General features: G+C 37.4%; 2 protein-coding genes across 2 annotated transcripts; one reads left to right on the plus strand and one right to left on the minus strand.

The window, feature by feature from the left end:
• Positions 1 to 1861: 1861 nt before the first annotated feature.
• On the minus strand, positions 1862 to 17960 carry LOC132197716 (cysteine-rich with EGF-like domain protein 2-B). Its single transcript, XM_059621206.1, has 3 exons — positions 17366 to 17960; positions 16173 to 16597; positions 1862 to 2758 (listed from the first exon to the last, which is right to left on the minus strand). Exons 1-3 carry the CDS (start codon positions 17714 to 17716, stop codon positions 2464 to 2466), a joined length of 1071 nt encoding a protein of 356 aa, XP_059477189.1. The 5' UTR covers positions 17717 to 17960; the 3' UTR covers positions 1862 to 2463.
• LOC132197718 (cytoplasmic dynein 2 light intermediate chain 1) lies at positions 17388 to 19799 on the plus strand. Its single transcript, XM_059621207.1, has 7 exons — positions 17388 to 18350; positions 18406 to 18507; positions 18563 to 18823; positions 18887 to 18955; positions 19025 to 19182; positions 19235 to 19487; positions 19548 to 19799. The coding sequence occupies exons 1-7, from the start codon at positions 18222 to 18224 to the stop codon at positions 19611 to 19613; spliced, it is 1038 nt and encodes a 345-aa protein (XP_059477190.1). The 5' UTR covers positions 17388 to 18221; the 3' UTR covers positions 19614 to 19799.
• The last annotated feature ends 108 nt before the right edge of the window (positions 19800 to 19907 follow it).

Consider the following 19907-nt stretch of genomic DNA (forward strand, 5'->3'; position numbering starts at 1 on the left):
CGAAGCCACGGATCGGATTCGCGTCGTTGATTTCCCAGTGTTTGGCGTTGGATCGGAGGGCGTTTTTTCTGGCCCTTTTTCCACGACCAATAAAGCGGTCGCGTTTCAATCCATTTTCTGAGTTTAGATAAGAAAAACGGGCCTTACCATTAATATCCATACATTTTTTCAGCCTCAGCAATGATGACAATAGGAGCTGCTACCTTAATGCAGGTCTGCAGCTGGTGCTTCGCACTCCATGTCTCCTTAACGCCATAAAGAAGATCTATCTTGGTCCAAAAATGAAGGAAGATGAAAGGAAGGCCCTTGAGGGCATTAAAAGCGTGGCCGACTTCTACGGATCGGAGCGCACAGACCTGGAGATGCTAGATCGAGCTGCGGACAACTTCCACCTGAGTTCAATCCAAGCCTTTGGTTTCACCATGGGCCAAGAGGAGGATGTTGCCGAGTTCCTCATGCAGCTTTTCACTTTGCTTGATAGAGTAGATAGCACACTTTTGAACTGCTGCCGTCACACTTCACTGATAGTTTGCAACGGGTGTGTTATTTAAAATTAAAAAAAAAATATAATAATTAAAAAAAAAAAAAAAAAACAGATGCTTAAAACCCGATCCCAAGAAAAAAAAAGAGTGTTCGACAATCGCAATGGCTAACGTCCAGGCGGGTTGGTCAATTGGCGAGATGTTGAAGATCTCAACCGATCTCTCCTCGTGCTGTGATGGCAAAGGAACGGAAAAGATTGTAGAGAGCTGCCCTAAGTAAATTGACTTAAAAATATTTTATTTTTTTATTTATTAATTTATATGTAGGTATATCTTCATCCAGCTGAACCGTATAATGGACAACTTCGAAAAAAGTCTGGCTGCAATCAAATTGGAGACCCAAGTTCATGTCAAGTGCCTAAGGTTTGTATTATAACAATTGAACACACAAATTTTACAAAATGTTATATTATTAGTAACCCCGGAGATGCTCTACAAACTCGCTTACAGCCTTACCGTCTCATCGGAGCTGCGTGCCATAGCGGGCGAAAAGGGTCTTCGGGACACTATTACAACCTGATTCATCAAAATGAAGGAAAGTGGTTGAAAGTGTCCGACAATTTCTTAGAGCCCGCAACCGAGCAGATTTTGCTCCGAAATTCTCGAAGCGAAGTCGCATTAGTTCTCTTGGAGCGTCAGGTAATGCAAAATTTATATACCATAATTATAAAAAAATATTTAAAAAAGAAAGGCACAAACCAGGTGAAGGTCCTGGAAAATTTTCAGGGGGGGGGGGCAGTCTACATTTTGAGCGCTAAACGGTAATTCCGCTTGCAGGATGGAGACACGCAGTCGTCTCTCACCACAAGTCCGGTGAATCTTCCACTGGAACATCCTCCCCAACATCAAACTCAAGAGGAAAGCTCTAAAAAAAGGTTCGGCGGAGACCTGGTGGAAGAACCAAGCAGAAAGAAACCAAAATTGATAAGCACCCCAAAGACGCCGCAGGCGAACTCTTCTGACCACACAGAAGATGGTGAAGAGGTGAAGAAAGGGTCGCTGAGAGAGGCTAATCGTAAGCCTAATAGGATCTTGTACGGAGCCTCCAAATTGTTAGAAGCGGCAGCAAAAATGTTCTCAATTCATAAGCTGGCTACTGAGAAGACTGACAGCAAAACAGAATAACTTTCTTGTAATTCAGATAGTTTTGTTTGTTTCGCTAAAATATAGCTAATAAGAGTTGGAATACCTTACTTATTGGCTAGCGTCCCTGAAAAGTCCATGTTTTGAGTCATACAATTGGTACAATTGTGAGCTATAAAAAAAATCAATAGTTAAATCGATAAAATAATATTTACTTGATCATTTTTAAATATAAATTCAGAATAAGAATGAATTTTCTTGGTGGGAATATGCTGAGAGAGAGAGAAGAAAAAGTATTTTAAAAATCGCCAAATGTGAAGCAAGATGCCTCTTTATTTTTGATAGTTAATATTCAAAAATTGACTAGTTTTATCAATACTATGCCTGACTAGATAAATACTCTCTAAAATGGACACACAATTTAAAATTTTATGACTTTAAGGTTTGAAATCTTTGCATTGTTTGCACATACGCAATCAAGCAAAAAATTAAAAAATAAAGTTAAATGCACTCATTTTTTGTGTGGAATAAAAGTATTACATATTTGTATCATTAATCTAATTTTAGTTCAATAATGATTTCAAGAAATCGAAACCGAAATATAAAAATTCAAATTGTTACTCTAATTTTGAACCATAAATAGTCTAGGGTGAAAAAAAGATTTCATTTTTCAGGACTGACATGTTGCAGTAAAATGATCAAAAATGCCAAAATTTCTATAATTATCCACTCTAGTAATATAATGATATTCAAGCGCGCTAATTTGCATTATTATGAGAGCTAACCTTATCATCAGAAAAAAGTCTATTTCTCACTTTCCAAGTCATCTCCGCACAATTCACTCGGTCAGCTTGAGCATTCTGGCAAACGCGCCCAAGTCCCAGTTGGTTTCGCCGTACATGCTTTCTGCAATGGTGATGTAAAGAGACACGGCCAGTCCGACTATCATTGCAATCCACGTGTTTTTGTTGAAAATGATGAAAGTGGCGACGCACAGACCGGCGTAGGTGACATAACGTGTGAATGCTGCTTGCTGCGATTGCTCCTGTTGGCGCGCCTCGACGCACACGCCCTGGCTGTCCACAAAACCCTCGGCGCATTTGTCGCACATGTCTGGACCATCACCGTTGCAGCTGGAACAAATCAATCAAAAGATTAAAAATAAGAAATGCACCTATTTTTGATAAAATAACAAACAAAACAAAAAACAAACAAAGGTCAACTTAAATTGCTCGACTTTCGAATTCCTTTTCAATTTTTCTTGCCAGACTAATAAAAGTCACAATGTTACATAAAATGAAAAGTAATGTTAAGATTAAAATTTGGCTGCTGGCCCTAGTAATCAATAAAAAGAGATTTTTCACCTTGAAATAAATTATAAATTTTGCTTTAGTTGAACACAATTTTTAAATCTTTCAGCCCGACAGTTAAACTGACTTTTTGCAGTTAAAATTTGACTCTCTCATTTGTAAACAAGGCAAAATAGTTATAAATTTAGGAACTGAATTCATACAGGGGTGATTTCAATTAATAATTGAAAATATATTTAAATTAATACTGAATTTAAAAAAAAAAATGAGAGAAATTTTATAAGTAAATTAAAATAATTTTTATTGAGAGTAAAAAAGGAAATGTGATAATTCTGAGTGAAACTTCATTTGGAAAAGAACAACAAAAAGAACTCTTATTTTTTAATTTTTTTTATTGCCTATCCCTCTTGGGAATGGCACCAGCGATAGCTGTCGGGCCTCTGCTAAATCGTAAGGGCCGATAAAACGGGTCTGGCCGAGTGCCGAGACTATATAATACGTCACGCAAAACGGAGGCTCGTCGGTGAGCAGCCAATAAACCGCTCTGGCTTGGCTGCTGTTTGCGTTTAGTGGTAAAAAAACATTATGGCTCCCGAGATAATAATACATAATTACCAAGCGGTTAAAAATCAAGTTGAAAATCAGCATAATTGAATTTATCATAAATTATGGTTCCCGCGTAATGCAATTTGGGACCAAAAGCGCCATGTCCTTGTTAAATTGTAGTAAGTGGAAATTAAAGTGGACGTGACTTTCATTTCTTACTATTTCGATCTTAATTGGAACTAATTATTTTTGTGCAGAGAAGAATCGCACGTCAAAATTAAATTCAATCTGAAAAATTTGATTCACAATTTTTATAAAATGATGGGAGGAAAATTAATTGTGTTGATGATAGAAAATTAGGCAGCAGCCAAGGAAATAAATAAACATATTTTTTGAGAATTTTTAACTCCAAGAAGCCACTGGAATCGGGAAATAATTAAATAAGTGAATTATGACTCATTGCCTTCACGCGGCGATTATTCATAAGATATTTGACACAAATTTTAGAAAAAACGACCCGAGGTCATAATTTCGCCAAGACGCCTCTCTTTTTATTTCTTATCTGTGCAGCTATTATGACGTACCAGTGTTCTCGGTCAAAATCCAAACGTATACGGTGTCATTTGCTCAAAATGATTAAACTGCAGCGGAAATATTTCTATTTATGAGAACAGATTTAGTAAGAAGAACAATGCTTGAATATGAAGGCTAAATATCTCTTAGGGATTTCAAGTTAAAAAGCAATTAAAAAATTATAGAAAAAGCAGTTAGGAAAGCTTTGAATCACTGCCAAATTTTCCAATTGATCTTATTTTTATAATTCCAACGCCGTATTTAAATTTTTATTCTGACGCAAGAGAATAAAAAATAGAATATCAGATTAATTTTTCAAACATTTGGCATAGTTTTCTGGATAAATGAAGAATTCCAAAATAATAAGAAAAATCATGATTTAATTTAAGAATAAAAGTCGCATATCTTTACAATATAGCTCTCTTTTATTATTTTTAATATAAAAGAGATTTGCGGTGTTTAAAATGTCCAAGTCTCCTTGTCATAATTTCCAATCTCTTAATTCTTCATTCCATGGTAACTTCTTAAAAGCGATTTTCCAATTGTTTTTGAAATTTTCATTCAGTAGAAAACTATGCAAAATTTTGAAAGATTTATCTTGGTTTTTGTGTTCAAATTTCAACACAAAAATACAGTTAGTGCAAATGATTACTTTCATGTCTAGGAAGTATTTGATTTAAAAGTAATTGAAAATATATTGAGCCGAAATTAACAATTGGAGTGCATATATTGTGTTTTTTTATGTTTGATAAAAATAGCTAGCTAGTTAATCTGATAGCATGTTCGTATTTCTTCATTGAAAAATAGCAAAATACATCAAGGCAGAAAGTGTTAAGGAAGGCAAGCGAAATGACATCATGTGGCTTGTCAATGAACGGGAGAGGTTATTTGGCGGTCGCCCAAGAAAAAAAATGTAAGCTACAAGGCTAGGATGACGGGCTGTAGAATTTGGCGGCGCGTGCAGCGGTTCATCGCCCGCAGTTGAAAATTGATACGAATAACCTTGGCGCAGGGAAAAATGTTGAGCTAGATCAAGGCTCGCTCTCGTCGCAAGTTTGGAATGATTTTTTTATGGTTAGACTTTCTCTGAAGTCCAACTACGACCCACAAAAGTAGGAAAAGGTGCTCATAGTTAGAAGAAAGAACGGACAGATTATCATTTTTAACTCGTGTATTTATTGGCTTTGACGGTGTCCTTGAATTCATCAATCAAAATTGAATATTTCTGTAATTTGATCTCCTTGGAAATTTTAGGAATTAAAAGTTAATGAAATTGGAAAAATATACGCAACATAAAATTGATGACAAAATTATTTTTGATTGATTTGCTTTCAGCGGCTAGAAATGAACATTTTGCGAAGAAAATTTGCGTGTAAAAGATTTATATATCAAAGTAGTCCATGAACTGGGCAAGGTATTCGAGTGGCCGGCATGTCGATCCAACCCTTCAATAGACTCCAAAGGGCGACGTACGCCGGCCGAGCACTCGCAAAATCAGTGAGAGCCGCGTTCGTCGCCGTGTGGTTTTTTTGTGTGCCTCCTCCTCTCGCCAGTTTCGGCGTCACTCAGCCGCTACAATTGCAATTGATATCTCGCGATCCAAGCGGGGAACTTTTTGGGATAAACGTTTTGTTGCTCTGTAAAAAAATTAATTTTCCTGGAGGTATAAGAAAAATTGAGAACGCACTTTATTAAAAAATATCAACCAAGAGTTGAGTTATAAAGAGGTTGCAAAAAATCTGCATATTAGGAAGATTTTGTTAAAATGATACAATAGTCACGTCATATATCAATAGCAGAGTAGTGTCATATTAATTATCCCACATCCTTGAGCCGCGGCACAGAACCTCCGGCGCCACGACAAAGAGGGACTCCGGAGGCCTCGGCACGGGAAATAATTTAGGATGCATTTACGAGCGAAGTCAGGAATTTACATGTGAAATTTCCAGGCCTGAATTTGTATAAAATGAGCTACGTCTACCATAATAAACAGAGTTGTATTTGGGACCTCAATCAGTTTACTTCGCTCTTGTTTTCCGCTCCCATTGTTATACATGGTGGAGGCGCCGGGTTACTCAATTAAAACTGAAAATGTAGATCATGCAGATTTTTTGCAAACCTCTAATAACTCAACTCTTGGTTGATACTTTCAATAAAATATGTTCTCAATCTTTCTTTTACCATCCAGAAAATTTTTAATTTTTTTTTTTACAGAGCAACAAAACGTTTATTGCAAAAAGTACCCCGCTCTAATCGCGAGATATCAATTGCAATTGAAGCGGCTGACAATGAGTGACGGCGAAACTGGCGTCACTGGCGAGAGAGGCACACGAAACAGCAGCACACACGAGCGCGTGAAAGCCACGCGGGGTATGTATAAAGCGCGCGTGCAATCAATTCATCGGCCGGTGGAAATGCAAACAAGTGTCCGCAACGCACACTTCCTCTCCTCGATGGTTGTAAATTTCAATTCACACTCATAAGTGTTCAATCTATCGGAATATTTTTTTCACGAGTGACGACGCTGATAAGGAACTGCGCGACCGGAAAGGAATCAGCAGATTATTGGACTAATCTATAAAATTGTGCAGAGATACAAAAGTGAGTGTCTTTCTTTTCTTTCACGTCAGAAATTTGGTGCTTTGCTTTAATAATCCTCATATTAACCGGGTAACGGTTTACAATTATATTAATTCTCTCACCAATCTTCTTATTTGGTTTTTGCGGTTTTACCATTCGGAGAGACAAATCATGATTTTGCTGTAGCCGGTCGTCGCTTTTCTTTTACCATGCAGACTTTTGGAAAAAAACGCAGGGTTTAATATACAACATTACTAACAATTTTAAGCCAGAGTATAATTGAGAGCAATCTAAAATCCAATCTATAAGAGAAGAATAAATAATAATAATAATAATATAAAACGCGCAAAGTGAGAGACCTGTTGCCTCTCATCAGGACAGAGGAACGCTCGTGGACACTCGAGGGTAATGTGACAATTTTCACCCCCCCCCCCCTCCCCATAAACCAAACTGGCCGGCGGGCATAATCCAGCCCATGATTACCTTTGATTCTGTGGCATAAAAAAACGAGGTGGCGGCACTCCGGCGATTGGTCCGGAGGAGCGGGAAGGCAACGAGAGGGGAAGGCGTGCGGTTCAATGAAAGAAAAGACAAAGAGCCATCCGCAGTCCGCGACTGAAGCATCCAGTCTACACACATCAAGCGCTCTTCTCGCGGCTCAGTGATCTTACTGCCTTCTCGTCGATCACAACTGGTTCACAAAAGGTACGATCTCGCTTCTTCCCAATAATTAATCAAGTACAAAAAATTTAGCTTGCACAATTTGCTTTTTTTTAATAATTATAAATTATAACTTCTGAATTTCCAAAAACACAAAACAACGTGGAAAAGGACTCAATTTTATTTTATTTTTTAATAATATTGTTACAAGAAATTACGGTTCAGGCAATGCATCGCGTGAATTTTTCTTGCCACTGTTTCGTAGGGAAAAGTGCGCCAGCTGACGTCACAAGCGAGCACATTTTGTGCCTCCTCCCCGCGAGTTCAGCGAGACGGGCGTACGAGAGGCGAGCAACGCGGTGATCGAAACAAAGAGCGCTTACAATTAGTTGATGAAGAAAACGTGTGTGGAAATTACAGTTTGAATTTTTTAACAGAATTAAAATTTTTAAGAATACGAAGAACATCCATTTAAATTTGGAACCATAAAATATTTTTCTCCGCTATAGGAATAATTATTTAATATTTAATTGAATTATTAATCATTTTCTAATTTTTGTCGTGAAAATATTTTGCGAGTGTCCTGCCGAGGATTTCATTCAGCCGGATTGGTCGTCTTTTCCAGCTGGCTCACTACCTCTGCTTTTTCAATTTAATTTAACAGGGCTGTCAAAACTATAATGACGCAACAACAAAATATCACAAAATGTTTTTAGTGGGTAATTAAAAAAAAGCATGATATGATTGCGGAGGCGAGTATTATCGATGTTTATCATTGACAATGCGTCGTTTTTATTTTTAATTTTTGATGAATCGATTTGAAATAAAGAGAGGTCACGGTGAAAATACAAACGCCATTTTAATCGTTGCCGCGGATGTCTGTTGTGAATGAGATCGAGACGCTCTGAGAATCGTTGGCTGAGAGTTAAAATATGCAGTGTATAAAACTGCGACTAAATACAAATTCTTATGACATAATTTAAAACAATAAAATCTTGGAACGCGGCCGGTGTAAAAACGCTTGCAAGTGTGCTTGAAATAAATTTGACACAGCGCAGACAATTTATGACCCGATGAGAGAAGACGAGCGACACTAAAACTTAATTGCACGTGCAGAGAGGGGCGAGTGTCCTGCCGAGGATTTCATTCAGCGCGGAGTGTCTGGAAATTTTGTATAGTCTTTCTATTGCAGGGCCCACTGCCCATCGGTGCTCGCATTCGGTGCTTCAAAAAATCACAACGCTCACTCGAGGAAGGCGCACGTTATAGAGAAAAACAGTCACTGATCTGAACATTCTTTCGGTTTTTGAGGAGGTGAGGGCAATTGTGTCAGACGAAGTTTATAACTGACGTTGATGTGATTGACATTGTACGTGTTTTAATTTGGCTCGGCACTATGACCGCGTTTTTTAGCCTCAATGCGTGAATGGTTATTATTCGTTTAATTTGACATAAAAAATTCAAAACGTTTTAGTTGTACATGCACATGTACAAAGCTGCGGTATCAATATAATTAGAATTTAGTTAATTAACTTGCTAACCTTTACATGTGGGAGACAATTTTAGATAATTTTGCTAATTGCTGCTGTTTCTGCACTTTGTAATTGTTTGTATTACGAAAAAAATTAGCCCCGAATTCTGCGACACTTAATTAATTTTCCTTTTTGCTTTCAACAGACCATGGCCAGACCCTGCTACGTCCACATGAATGTGCCAGTTGGAAACGTGGGAGTTGGAATCGCACACCAGGGTGCAGTGCAACCCCTTGGGAATGGCGCACCCCCCAACCGCAAAAAAGTTGCGATCCTGAAAGATTCAACAAAACCCTTTCCTAAAGAGTAACAATGCAGGGAGGAAGTTTTTCATCGGTTCCAGTGTGAAGTCGCCTTCGATCATTTTACAAAAAACTTCACATAGTGCACAATTATAGAGATTTGAAAAATAATCATTTTTCTGTTCGTTCTTTGGGATAATAACAAGGAAGAAAAAAATTCCACAAATTTTTTAAAATAAAATCTATCATGTTTTGAAAAATAAAAATATTTTTTAAGCTCCTGAGATTTTTATACTTGTTTAATTTTTGAAATATCAAAGGAAAAAAAATCGCCACTAGGAGCGGTAAAAAATGAATTTGAAACTTTTTGTTGCTTGTAAATTGTTGGTAAGTGAAGATTTGTGATGTTTATCATTACAGAAACGATGCTAAAGGATTTTTAGCAATAATTCAGTGAGGATAGCACGTGGTTTACTCTTTTCACCTGTCACAGGTTTAATTTCATTTTCTTTATCAACGGCGCGTTAAAGCTATATGTATTGGCTATGGAAGCGTCGACATGTAAATTTCAAAGGCTGATAAAGGAAATGCGCGACCGGAAAGGAATCTATGCAGTTTGGACTAATCTATAACATTGTTCAGAGATACAAATCAGTATGCCTTCCTTCTCCCTTTCACACTGAAAATTTAGTGTTTTGCTTTTATAATCCTTTTAACCGGGTGATTGTTTTCAATTTATAATATTTATTATCTCACCAAATCTATTTGGTTTTTGAGGTTTTACCACTCGGAGAGACAAATCATGATTTTGCTGTAGCTTTGATGACCGAGCGGGTTGGCTTGAATTAAATTTTTTCACCATACGACCAGCGATTAATTTTCTCGGCTGTGCAAGCGGGAATAAAAAAAAAATAAGAACGAGATGTGTTGCTTTGGCCATGCGAGCGACGAAATTCTCTCAAGCAAGTGGCTGCGTCTTCTAGTTGATACAATGACGCATAATTTGGGAGTCCGAAAAGGCACTTTCGGACGAATTTCTTTAGGATTAAAGCTGATCCACCGTTGGGAGCACTACCGTGCGCCAATTCCCCTTTCATTTACTTTTCTTCTGCCTCAAAACCCCGCACAAATTGTATTAAAAGGGGTCTGAGCATCCTGTCTTCTACAAATTAAACAGAGACACATATCTCATTTTCAAATGTGTATAAATGAAAAATATTTCATCGCGGTAAAATAGCGCATTAATAATAATTTGTAGTGATAAGTCACAGTTATTATGTGCCATATTTAGTGAAGGAGAATAAAATAATAAATATGCAATATATATTTTTTAGTAAAATACCAGCGACAGCAACCCACTCATCAGCGTAGTACGGCGGCATTGCATACCTTGCAGGAGGTTGCTTAATTTAATTTTATATTTGGTTTTTTTAATATGCTGATAGGCAGGCAGACCACGCGAGCTGCGTATTCTGTATAGCTCTTGGAGCACGCGCAATAAGAAAATAGACTCGCACACTCTCGCAGAGAGTTCCCTCAATCCTTGTTGGGCGACTGCGAGTGGAAGTCCAGCGGACCCATCGTTGTCGAACTATTTTTTGCGTGAATTTGGATATTAAAAAGTAAGTTTAATCTAAGATTTACTTCATCTTTAAAAATGTAAGCAGCTGGTAAGAAGATGTAATATGTTAAGCTAAAACTGCCTGTTCCTGAAAGTGAGCTGCTCGGATTAATTTGCGGGCCGCGCGAGCCAGCGGCACTGCTGATTGCGCCGCGCTGCAGGGCCTAGCGAATGATTGAATGAGAACCACCGCTTGAACGAAAAAGACCGCTCGAACATTTATATCACGCCAAACGAGTAGCGAGATTGGCGAGCCAGCTTCCCTAGCCCAGTGACGCCTGCAAACAAAACGAAAACACCGCCGCTGAAATGCAGTGCACATAATTTATTAAACCGCGGCTTGAAAATTTCTTGCGTCATCCGCTGCCGGGTCGCTTTGAGGCGACAGTGATATAATCGCATCTGGCTACACAATATGCAGACGACCAAATCTCTTATCTCATTATTTTATTTGATATAATTCTATCTCTATTTTTTTTTAGTTTTGGAAAAGCGATTTATGCTGAACTATATAGACAAAAAAAATTCGGTATTATCATAACTCGCTCCATAAATGATTGGCACGTTTTATTTGATGTCTTATAATTTGGGTTCCTTAAACGATATTGCCTGATGTCAATTTTTTGCAATATCTTTAAATGGAAAAACCTCCATCACCTCCATCATTTCTGATAGTTTTGGCTTATTTTTGCTATAGTTTACAGAGGGTTTGGAAAAACCCGGGTTTTTGTAGAAAAATGCGGTGCGTTGCACTTTTCTGGTTATTTGCGGTTATTTGACGGTTTTTTGCAGGCAATTAAAAAGTACTAAAAAAAGAAATAATTCCCAAAGAACTACTTCGCACTTTCAGGGGTTGAATGCAATATAGCACGCCAGACTTCAATTGATTAGCCACTGGCTACTGCCAATATTTCTCAAATAAAAAGTTGTTCTTTGGGAAATATTTTCTTTTTTGAATTAAGAATGTCAGGGGAGTTTCTTTTCTTGGAATAAAATTAAAATGTACATTATTTTAACAAAAATCGCATTAAAAACGACCACTTAACATAATAAACTTTCAAAGCCATGAAGGTACATCAAGCAATGGTGCCTATTTTCAATCCAAAAACAACAAAAAACCAGAAAAGTGCAAAAATGCGGGTTTTCCTGGGTGCAAAAAACCACAAATAACCGGCACGGGTTTTTTGCGGGTGGTTAATTCTGGGAACCAAAGTTAGTGAAAAATTGACAAAAAATTTTCATTACCATATCGATTTTAAATTCGTCCATATTCCAATAACGCCATAAAATAAAATAATAGAACCATTTTGGGCTCATTGGTCGCTCGCAGCTGCATGGAACGTTATCGTTTTTGTCGTTTCGGCCACGCGTGCGATCACCAAAAGGAAGTGTCTTCTGAGATCACGCGGTGTAATAGTGCAAAGAGGATTTCCGATTAAAACTTGGCTTCAAAATTTTTCTGCACGCTTTCAACTGCTCAAAATGAAATACCAGCCAGCGAAATGTTATCTGATTGGGCAGAATCTTTTGAAAATGCATCACAATAAAATCACCTCTAGTAAAACACTTATAATTTTATGCCTGAAAACTTCACGCTGAAAATATTTTCTTGAATTTCGTGAAGGGAAAAATGGAGAGCAGGAAAATTATCTTCGCAGTAGCCACAAAACAAAACAATGTGGAATATTAACACTTTTATGTAAATTTAGGGGATTGGCCGAGCGGAGATCATGAATGGATTATACCGTTTTCAGTTTCAGGTAATTCGCGTACGCATTTCGTATAAAGGTGTTACTATTTTACTTTTATTTTGACCGACCAGTAGCTTCAGAACACAATAATTTTATCTAATTCTCTTACAGTGATTATGAAGTGATATGTTTATAAGTATTGGAGCAATTTTGATGGATAAAAAATGTAGCGTATGAACGCTCTGAGCCCATTATTGCGTAAAAAATGCTCCAACATCGTCCGCGCAGAGCTCTGCATACCGTCTCCGTCCGTCTCTTGCTAATTTGGTTAATTTCGTTCTTCGCCACAATTGCGGCGTATCGCGCTTGTTCCGCGGCCAGACAGGAGGAGAGATTTTGCCTCGGCTCACGCCATTTAAGTTTAACACGACGGACACGCCTGACACACGACTTCATATACGAGTGAAATATTACTCTTGCCGATATAATTCCATCTTGTAAATTGAGTAAGTACTCTTTAATGCAACTATGTAGATTTATGTCATTACGTGCTGCGTTTTTAAAACACAAAAGCCTTTTTAACCTTTTTAAAACAAAAATGCCTATATGCAGCGCAATTTGAATCCGCATCTTAATAGTAAAAAACTACATAATCCAAAATTGAATTAAATTTTTTTTAAAAACTATCGTAAAATTAGTTGGAAGAAAAATAGGCAATGAAAATCAAAGAGGTAATAAATGTGAAACTGCGGCCTAAGCTATACAAACAACAGAAAATAAAAATATTATTAACACGCTCTTAATTTGCAGTTTTGGGAAATTTTCTGCGCACACAATAATCGCTTAATTTATGCCAGCGGCAGGCCAAGTACGGCTGAGCCACAAAAATCCGCGGAGGCTGTCAAAAATTTTGAACGAAGTTTGATAGTGCTCGATAGCCCGAAGAGCTGCGGAAGCCCAATTTTTCCTTTGAATTTTCATTTTCATATTGGGGGCCGGGTATAGAATGAGCCGGTTCCGCCAGGGCGGTGCTCTCTGTCACTGTTTCTAATCGAAATTTGTAATTAATTATGGTAGGAATTCAATTGCAAGACCGGCCGAAAGATGAGAGAGACCAGTGACGAAGAGCACCGGCTGCTCCGCTCATTCCTCGGCAAGTGTGAATCGACCTTGGCCTCTATTTATTTCCCTTTCGCCTCGCGTCCTGATGGAACTCCCTAAATTTTGCGTTATATCTCAAAATAATATCCCAAAATTGTGTAAAAAGCATGTGTAAAACAAATTTGAACTTTACTTCCCCCGTAGTTTAGGCTGTAGTCGGGTATACTCCATTATGAGTTTCAGTAAGTTGTTCACCAGCACTGTGTGCCTATTTTTCTCCCACCCATTTTTTCATTCATGGTTCTTACTTGTTTGGAGGATAATTAATGAATTGAAAATTGAATTCTATCTTAATTTCCTCCCAGAATAGCCGTGCATAAAGTAAAGTTAGCCGGGGAAGACTACTGCCATTTCCGGCAGCTGGGCTAAAACGCCCAAACATATTCCATTCCATCCACGATTTGAAATATGACATCAAACGAAAATCCAAGAAAAGACAATTTTATTGAATTATTTTCTTCCCCCGGACCCAAATTTTAATAGCAATAAAATTCCTCCGATATTTTTTGAATTCAATATCAAAATATACTGCCATTCACGACCCTCATAACACGCGATGAATTTGAAATGTAGCTTACCCAATAAAAGCTTAGAGCCGTGAAAGCTCTAGTGTAACGATATGGGAAATTTCTTAGAGCGGTGGCTGCTCTATTGTATAGTATTCACCGCTCCAAGTTAATGCGGTTACAGGCCTGTAATTCTTTGGGCTTTTGTTGCAGGAATGTAGAAGACAGTGTCTTGTGCACAAGACTTCGGCGGCACCTCCTGTGCTCTGCGGGCAGCCGTGCACCAGCTATTCTATTCGCAGAAAGTCTCATAACGCTATTAGGCAGTGCACTAATTTTAAACATCCATTTAAATTGTCAACTATAAAATATTTTTCTCCTTTTGTTGACAAATTATTTGATTAAGTTATTAATCAGTTTCTAATTTTTGTCATAAAATTTTTTGTGAGTGTCCTGCTGCGGATTTCATTCTGCCAGATTGGTCCTCTTTTCCAGCTGGCTCACTACATCTGCTTTGTTCAATTTAATTTAATAGAGCAGGCCATGGCAGGCAAAAACTAAAATGACGCAACAACAAAATATCAAAAAAAGGCTGCTTGCACGTGTGCTTGAAATAAAATTGACACAGCACACATTATGTATGAACCGACGAGAGAGGACCGCAAGTAGTGCCACTAACACAATACGATTGGCTTATCGCACGTGCAGGGAGGGGCAAGCGAATTGAATCATGCGTCTGAAGCTTGGTCTGAAGTGTCAGTAAAAAGAAATAGTATTTCTGTTGCACTTGCTGCAGGTGGACAGGCGCACACTGCTCATCAGAGCTCGCATTCGGTGCTTAAGAAGTGCAACGCTCACTCGAGGAAGGACAACTTTGTAGAGAAAAACAGTCACTGATCTGAACATTTTTTTCGGATTTTGAACGCATTTAATTAAGGCGAGGGAAATTGTGCCTGGAGACTTTTATAACTGATGTTGATGTGAGTGGCATTGTACGCGTTTTAATTTGGCTCTGCACATGGTCGCGTTTTTTTTAGCTTCAATGCGTGAATGGTTATTATTCGTTTCATTTGACATAAAAAATTCAAAACGTTCTAGTTGTACATGCACATGTACAAAGCTGCGGTATCAATATAATTAGAATTTAGTTAATTAACTCGCTAACCTTTAAATCTGGCAGATAAATTTAGATACTTTTGCTTATTTTTGCTGTTTCTGCACTTTTTAATTGCTGTATTACAAAAAAATTAACCCAACATTCTGCGACACTTCATTAATTTTCCGTTTTGCTTTCAACAGACCATGGCCAGACCCTTCTATGTTCACATGAATGTGCCAGTTGGAAACGTGGGAGTTGGAATCGCACACCAGGTTGCAATGCAGCCCCTTGAGAATGTCGCACCTCCAATCCGCATAAAAGTTGCGATCCTGAGAGATTCAAGTAAACCCTTTCCTACAAGGTAACAGTAAAGGGAGGAAGTTTTCATCGGTCCTAGTGTGAAATGGCCTTAAATATTTCACGAAAACCTTCACAAATGCGGTACTAATATCATGTATTAAAAACAATTATCTTTTGTTCTGTATTTTGGATAATAAGAAAGGAAATGAATATTTTACATAAATTTTGTAAAAATCATATTTGTCATATTTCAAAGAGAAAATAAATTTTATACTCTTTAGATTTTTATATTTGTTTAATTTCTGATATATGAATGGAGAACATCACCTTCCGGAGCGGTAAACGATGTTTTTGAAACCTTTTGTTGCTTGTATATAGGTATGAAATTTTTTTGGTAAAAGTGAACATAAAAGATTAATAGAGGGCGGCGCAATGTGACGATAGCAAAGTGGTTCTTTTTGCTTGTCACAGATTTAAATTTTTTGTCTTTATCAATAGTGATTATCAATGTGAAGCAGTAGATAAAATTGTGTTTTATGTGAATTTATGTGAAGATATAAACAGTTTCATAAAGTAACGACTGTTAAAAAATATAAGTCCGCTGGAAGCGGCAAAACAGATTTAAATATATTATTTGGTTAGTGATAAGAAGTTGCACGTCTGCGGTTTTTTTTCTATTGAAAACTTTGAGCAAAAATAATTGATAAAAAAAAAGGGATATTTTACCTTTCACAAGCACGGTCGCAGTCGAGACAAGAATAGGCGCCCTCGGTGTTGATGCAAAACTGGCTTTTCCTGCAAGCACCGGTGAACTCGGCGCACTCGTTGATGTCGTGGCAGCCGAGTTCCTCCGAAGGGTCCCAGCCATCCTTGCAATCCAAACAACCTTTCGGTCCAGGTCCGGTGCACTTGTCCTTGCAGGCGATAAAGCAGGGTGAGCAGATAAGATTTTTATCATCTCGGAACGATTCGTAATATCCGTCGATGCACGAGTCACACACACTTCCTTTGTAGCCACGGTCACAAGCACAGGACCCGTCTCCGGAGCGAGTTCCGTCACCTTTGCATTTTCCGTTTCCATTGCAGATGCCGCCGGGGTGCTCAGGACAAGGCGTGCAGTCAGGGCCATAATGACCTTTGGGACAGCAAACCTGGAAAGAAATACGATTTAAAACTAATTTCCTTCAATTGTTTAATCGTTCCATTATTATTATTTTTTTTAAATTAAGGCTACCTTATGTAAACAGTTTCTTACAAAAGCTAGATTTATTTTTTTTTAAGAAGATTGCAATCTCATGGTCTCATTTAAAAAAATTAATTAACTTAGAAATAAAATATGTTATTTTACATTTAAATTATATTAAAATCTAACGCTATTACTTAAAGATTACAAAAACTTTATAATTAATCAATTAATTATTAAATATATTTCAAAAAATATAAAAATAGTTTAATGTACTTAGAAATAATTAAAACAAAAAACCAATGGCTCTAGCGGCCGTTGCGCTCTTCTTCGAAGGAGAGAGCGCCATGCAGCAAGTTGTTTGCTAGCGATGAGCCATTTCTCCATTCACCCCTCTAACCAACATTCTTAACATGTATTTTCAGATTTTTATAATTAAATTTTTTTATTGGCTTGATGTAAGATGTTGTGTATTTCATTTCATTGTATCTGAATGGAGAATATCATTAATAAATCAATACAAAGTTATATTCATAAATATTATAATATAATAGAATTGTGAACTCTAATTTTATAGCTATATTTTTAAATTTTATAAGTAATAATTAGCAATTACCCCCCCCCCCTTTCACGATTTTTTAATTTTTATTACCAAAATTAGCAAAAATTTGCCTAAAAAATTTTCCATTGATAATTAAAATAATATCGTTATTAATCTGGTAAAATTTGTGCCAACCTGCAGTTTTTCTTGGCACAACCAGTCTGTGAGATCGAGCTGTCTGTCCGAGGACCACCAATCGTCCACGAGCGGCTTGTTCTTCAGGGCGTTGGCCTTGCACTGGTGCTCGCCGCGTCCGATACCATCGCAGGTCCTGCGATGCACCTCCGTCAGGTCGAGGTTGCCGTCGGCTCCTCTGGCCGTCCCGTCCAATCTTTTACGAAAGGCCGTCACGTAAATTCTGCACGCTTCACACGGCGGCAACTTGGCCGCTTTGCTGGCCGCCTCTTCGTCCTTTCTAGTGGCGCAATGCGACGGCACCGCAAGTGCCAACACACAAAGGGCAAAGGTCACTGATTTCATAATCATTTTGAGCACAGATAACAATTTTAGAACGATTATATTGCAAATTATGTCAGTGGCTCTGCGGGTACCGAAACGAAACTAGCACCAAAATACCCCCTGTAGCCGTTTCCCAGCTGACAGGGTTGTTTTTGAGTTCAAGGTTCAAAGTTCAAAATGAAAACCGGTATTTATTTTGAAATCTAGAAGTTTTTTACTGAAGGAACTCGTATTTAATACAGGAAAAACTTGAAATAATCAGACAAAATTTAATTATAACGCATATACTTTACTTTTGCTGATAATTTTAATTTTACATTTTATTTCATCAAAATGCAAAAGTAATATAACCGGTTAGTTCATTTTCCTGTTAATTGTCATAAGATGGGGCGTGGTCGCTACTCGCTGTGTATGAAAGAAAACAAATTTAGAGCGGCACTTTCAACCCCTCGAATTCCAAAATAATTAAGCCAACTTTGTTTTACTGGCAGCAATTTAAGAAAAATTGTGGATTAAACTTGCAAAGTTAAAAATGTCAGCAAAGAGCTTGCCTCCGGAACAACAAAACCTACTTGATATGGCCATAAATTCTTCAAAAAAGCGATTTGAAGAACAGGAAAGGGACAAAAATACAGTCATATTTGCAGGAACAAAAGGCGGTGTGAGTTTTTTATTGTTTGAATTTTTCATTTAATTATTCTATTTTTAATTATCAGGGAAAATCAACATTGATTAATATTTTGCTGGATCGGAACGAACTGACAAAACCTACACTGGCAATGGATTATTGTTTTGGCCGCCGATCTGGCCGTTCACTGGTAACATGTAAAACATGAATGTTTTTGGTTTAAAAAAATAATTTCCATGTTTTAGTGGAGTGAGGTTTGCCACATATTCGAGCTGGGTGGTGGTACCATGTACACAGATCTCCTCACAGCACCGATATCAACCGCTAACTTGGCGCACTTGACGTTAGTTTTGGTTCTGGATTTGTCGAGGCCTAGTGAGATTTGGGACACCATGGAAAACATTACAACTACGGTCAGGTCCTTGGTAATGACAGCAGCTCAGACCGAGAACAAAGCAAGCCAGTTGAAGGATATGGCCAAATTGAGATTAGGAGAAAATTGTGTGGTATGATTGTGAATCTTAGTGAATTTTTAAAGTATAATTATGTTTGTCTATATTTTTTAACAGGATGAGCCATTTATTGAACCATTTCCAATACCTTTGGTGATTGTAGGTGTTAAATATGACATTTTCCAAGTAAATAATTATTTAATTCGTGGTAAAGATAAAACAACGAACAATAAAATTCTTAAATTATATCAACAGGACTTTGAAACTGAAAAGAAGAAGGTAATTTGTCGCTGTCTAAGATTTGCTGCTCTTTCTCTTGGTGCCTCGTTGTATTTTAGCACCACCAAGGATAGTGCAGTTGTGAAACGAATTAAAGAAGATTTGCTCCACAAGTCCTTTGATTCACATGCGTCGTATGTTTTATCTCTCCTTTTACAAACGCTTTGCAATAATGATTTTTTTTAGAAAAAATGTTTGCCAGGATGTATCTAAACCTCTTGCTATTCCCTGTGGAATCGACACTGTGCAGCTGATCGGAGGACCAGGAACGACTGTGACTTTCAAAAACTCTGCAATTGCTATTTCTCGGTGGAAGCAAACATGTTTGGCACTTTATCCATCTGACAACTCGGCACCGGTATCTTTGGATGTCGACCCAGCTAAGGACCCTAACTACTTGGAACCAGACGTCGATCAACTCCGAGAGCAAAAAGATCAGGTAAAACCAAATTTTATGGTTGTGATGTGAATCATATTTAATTTTTTTGAATTTCATCAGGAACTTAACAAGTACAGGCTGCATATGGCTAATGAAAGAGGGAAAAATCAGAAGAAGAAATTGTGAGAAAAAAAACATTGTGAAATGAAATTTGTTTCGTCTGTAATCTGTAAAAGTGTAAAGTGATCTCATTTATATATTTATTATTAAATTTAGTTACAGGAAAAAAGAAAGAAAGATGATTGCATATTCTAAATTCTTGATTTCAAAAGTTTAAATAAATTACACAATACTATTGTGGAGCTAAAAATTAATATTTTGTAAAATTCCTTTTTTTAAGCTCGAGGGGAATTTTGCTTTTAAGAAAATTTGGAAAATTTGTTACCAATAGAGACAAAGGAGTAATAACCTATGGAATTA

This window comes from Neocloeon triangulifer, unplaced genomic scaffold, assembly GCF_031216515.1.
Source record: "Neocloeon triangulifer isolate White Clay Creek 2 clone unplaced genomic scaffold, ASM3121651v1 ptg000012l, whole genome shotgun sequence".
NCBI lineage: Eukaryota > Metazoa > Arthropoda > Insecta > Ephemeroptera > Baetidae > Neocloeon > Neocloeon triangulifer.

What these genes read in the sequence shown, in the direction of transcription:
- LOC132197718 (XM_059621207.1), top strand. Translation starts at nt 18,222, where the DNA reads ATGTCAGCAAAGAGCTTGCCTCCGGAACAACAAAACCTACTTGATATG. An exon ending in GCCGATCTGGCCGTTCACTG is followed by an intron (nt 18,508 to 18,562) that starts GTAACATGTAAA and finishes TCCATGTTTTAG; the next exon opens with TGGAGTGAGGTTTGCCACAT. An exon ending in TCCGAGAGCAAAAAGATCAG is followed by an intron (nt 19,488 to 19,547) that starts GTAAAACCAAAT and finishes GAATTTCATCAG; the next exon opens with GAACTTAACAAGTACAGGCT.
- LOC132197716 (XM_059621206.1), bottom strand. Translation starts at nt 17,716, where the DNA reads ATGATTATGAAATCAGTGACCTTTGCCCTTTGTGTGTTGGCACTTGCG. An exon ending in TGTGCCAAGAAAAACTGCAG is followed by an intron (nt 16,598 to 17,365) that starts GTTGGCACAAAT and finishes ATTTCTTTCCAG; the next exon opens with GTTTGCTGTCCCAAAGGTCA. An exon ending in TGCGACCGTGCTTGTGAAAG is followed by an intron (nt 2,759 to 16,172) that starts GTAAAATATCCC and finishes GATTTGTTCCAG; the next exon opens with CTGCAACGGTGATGGTCCAG.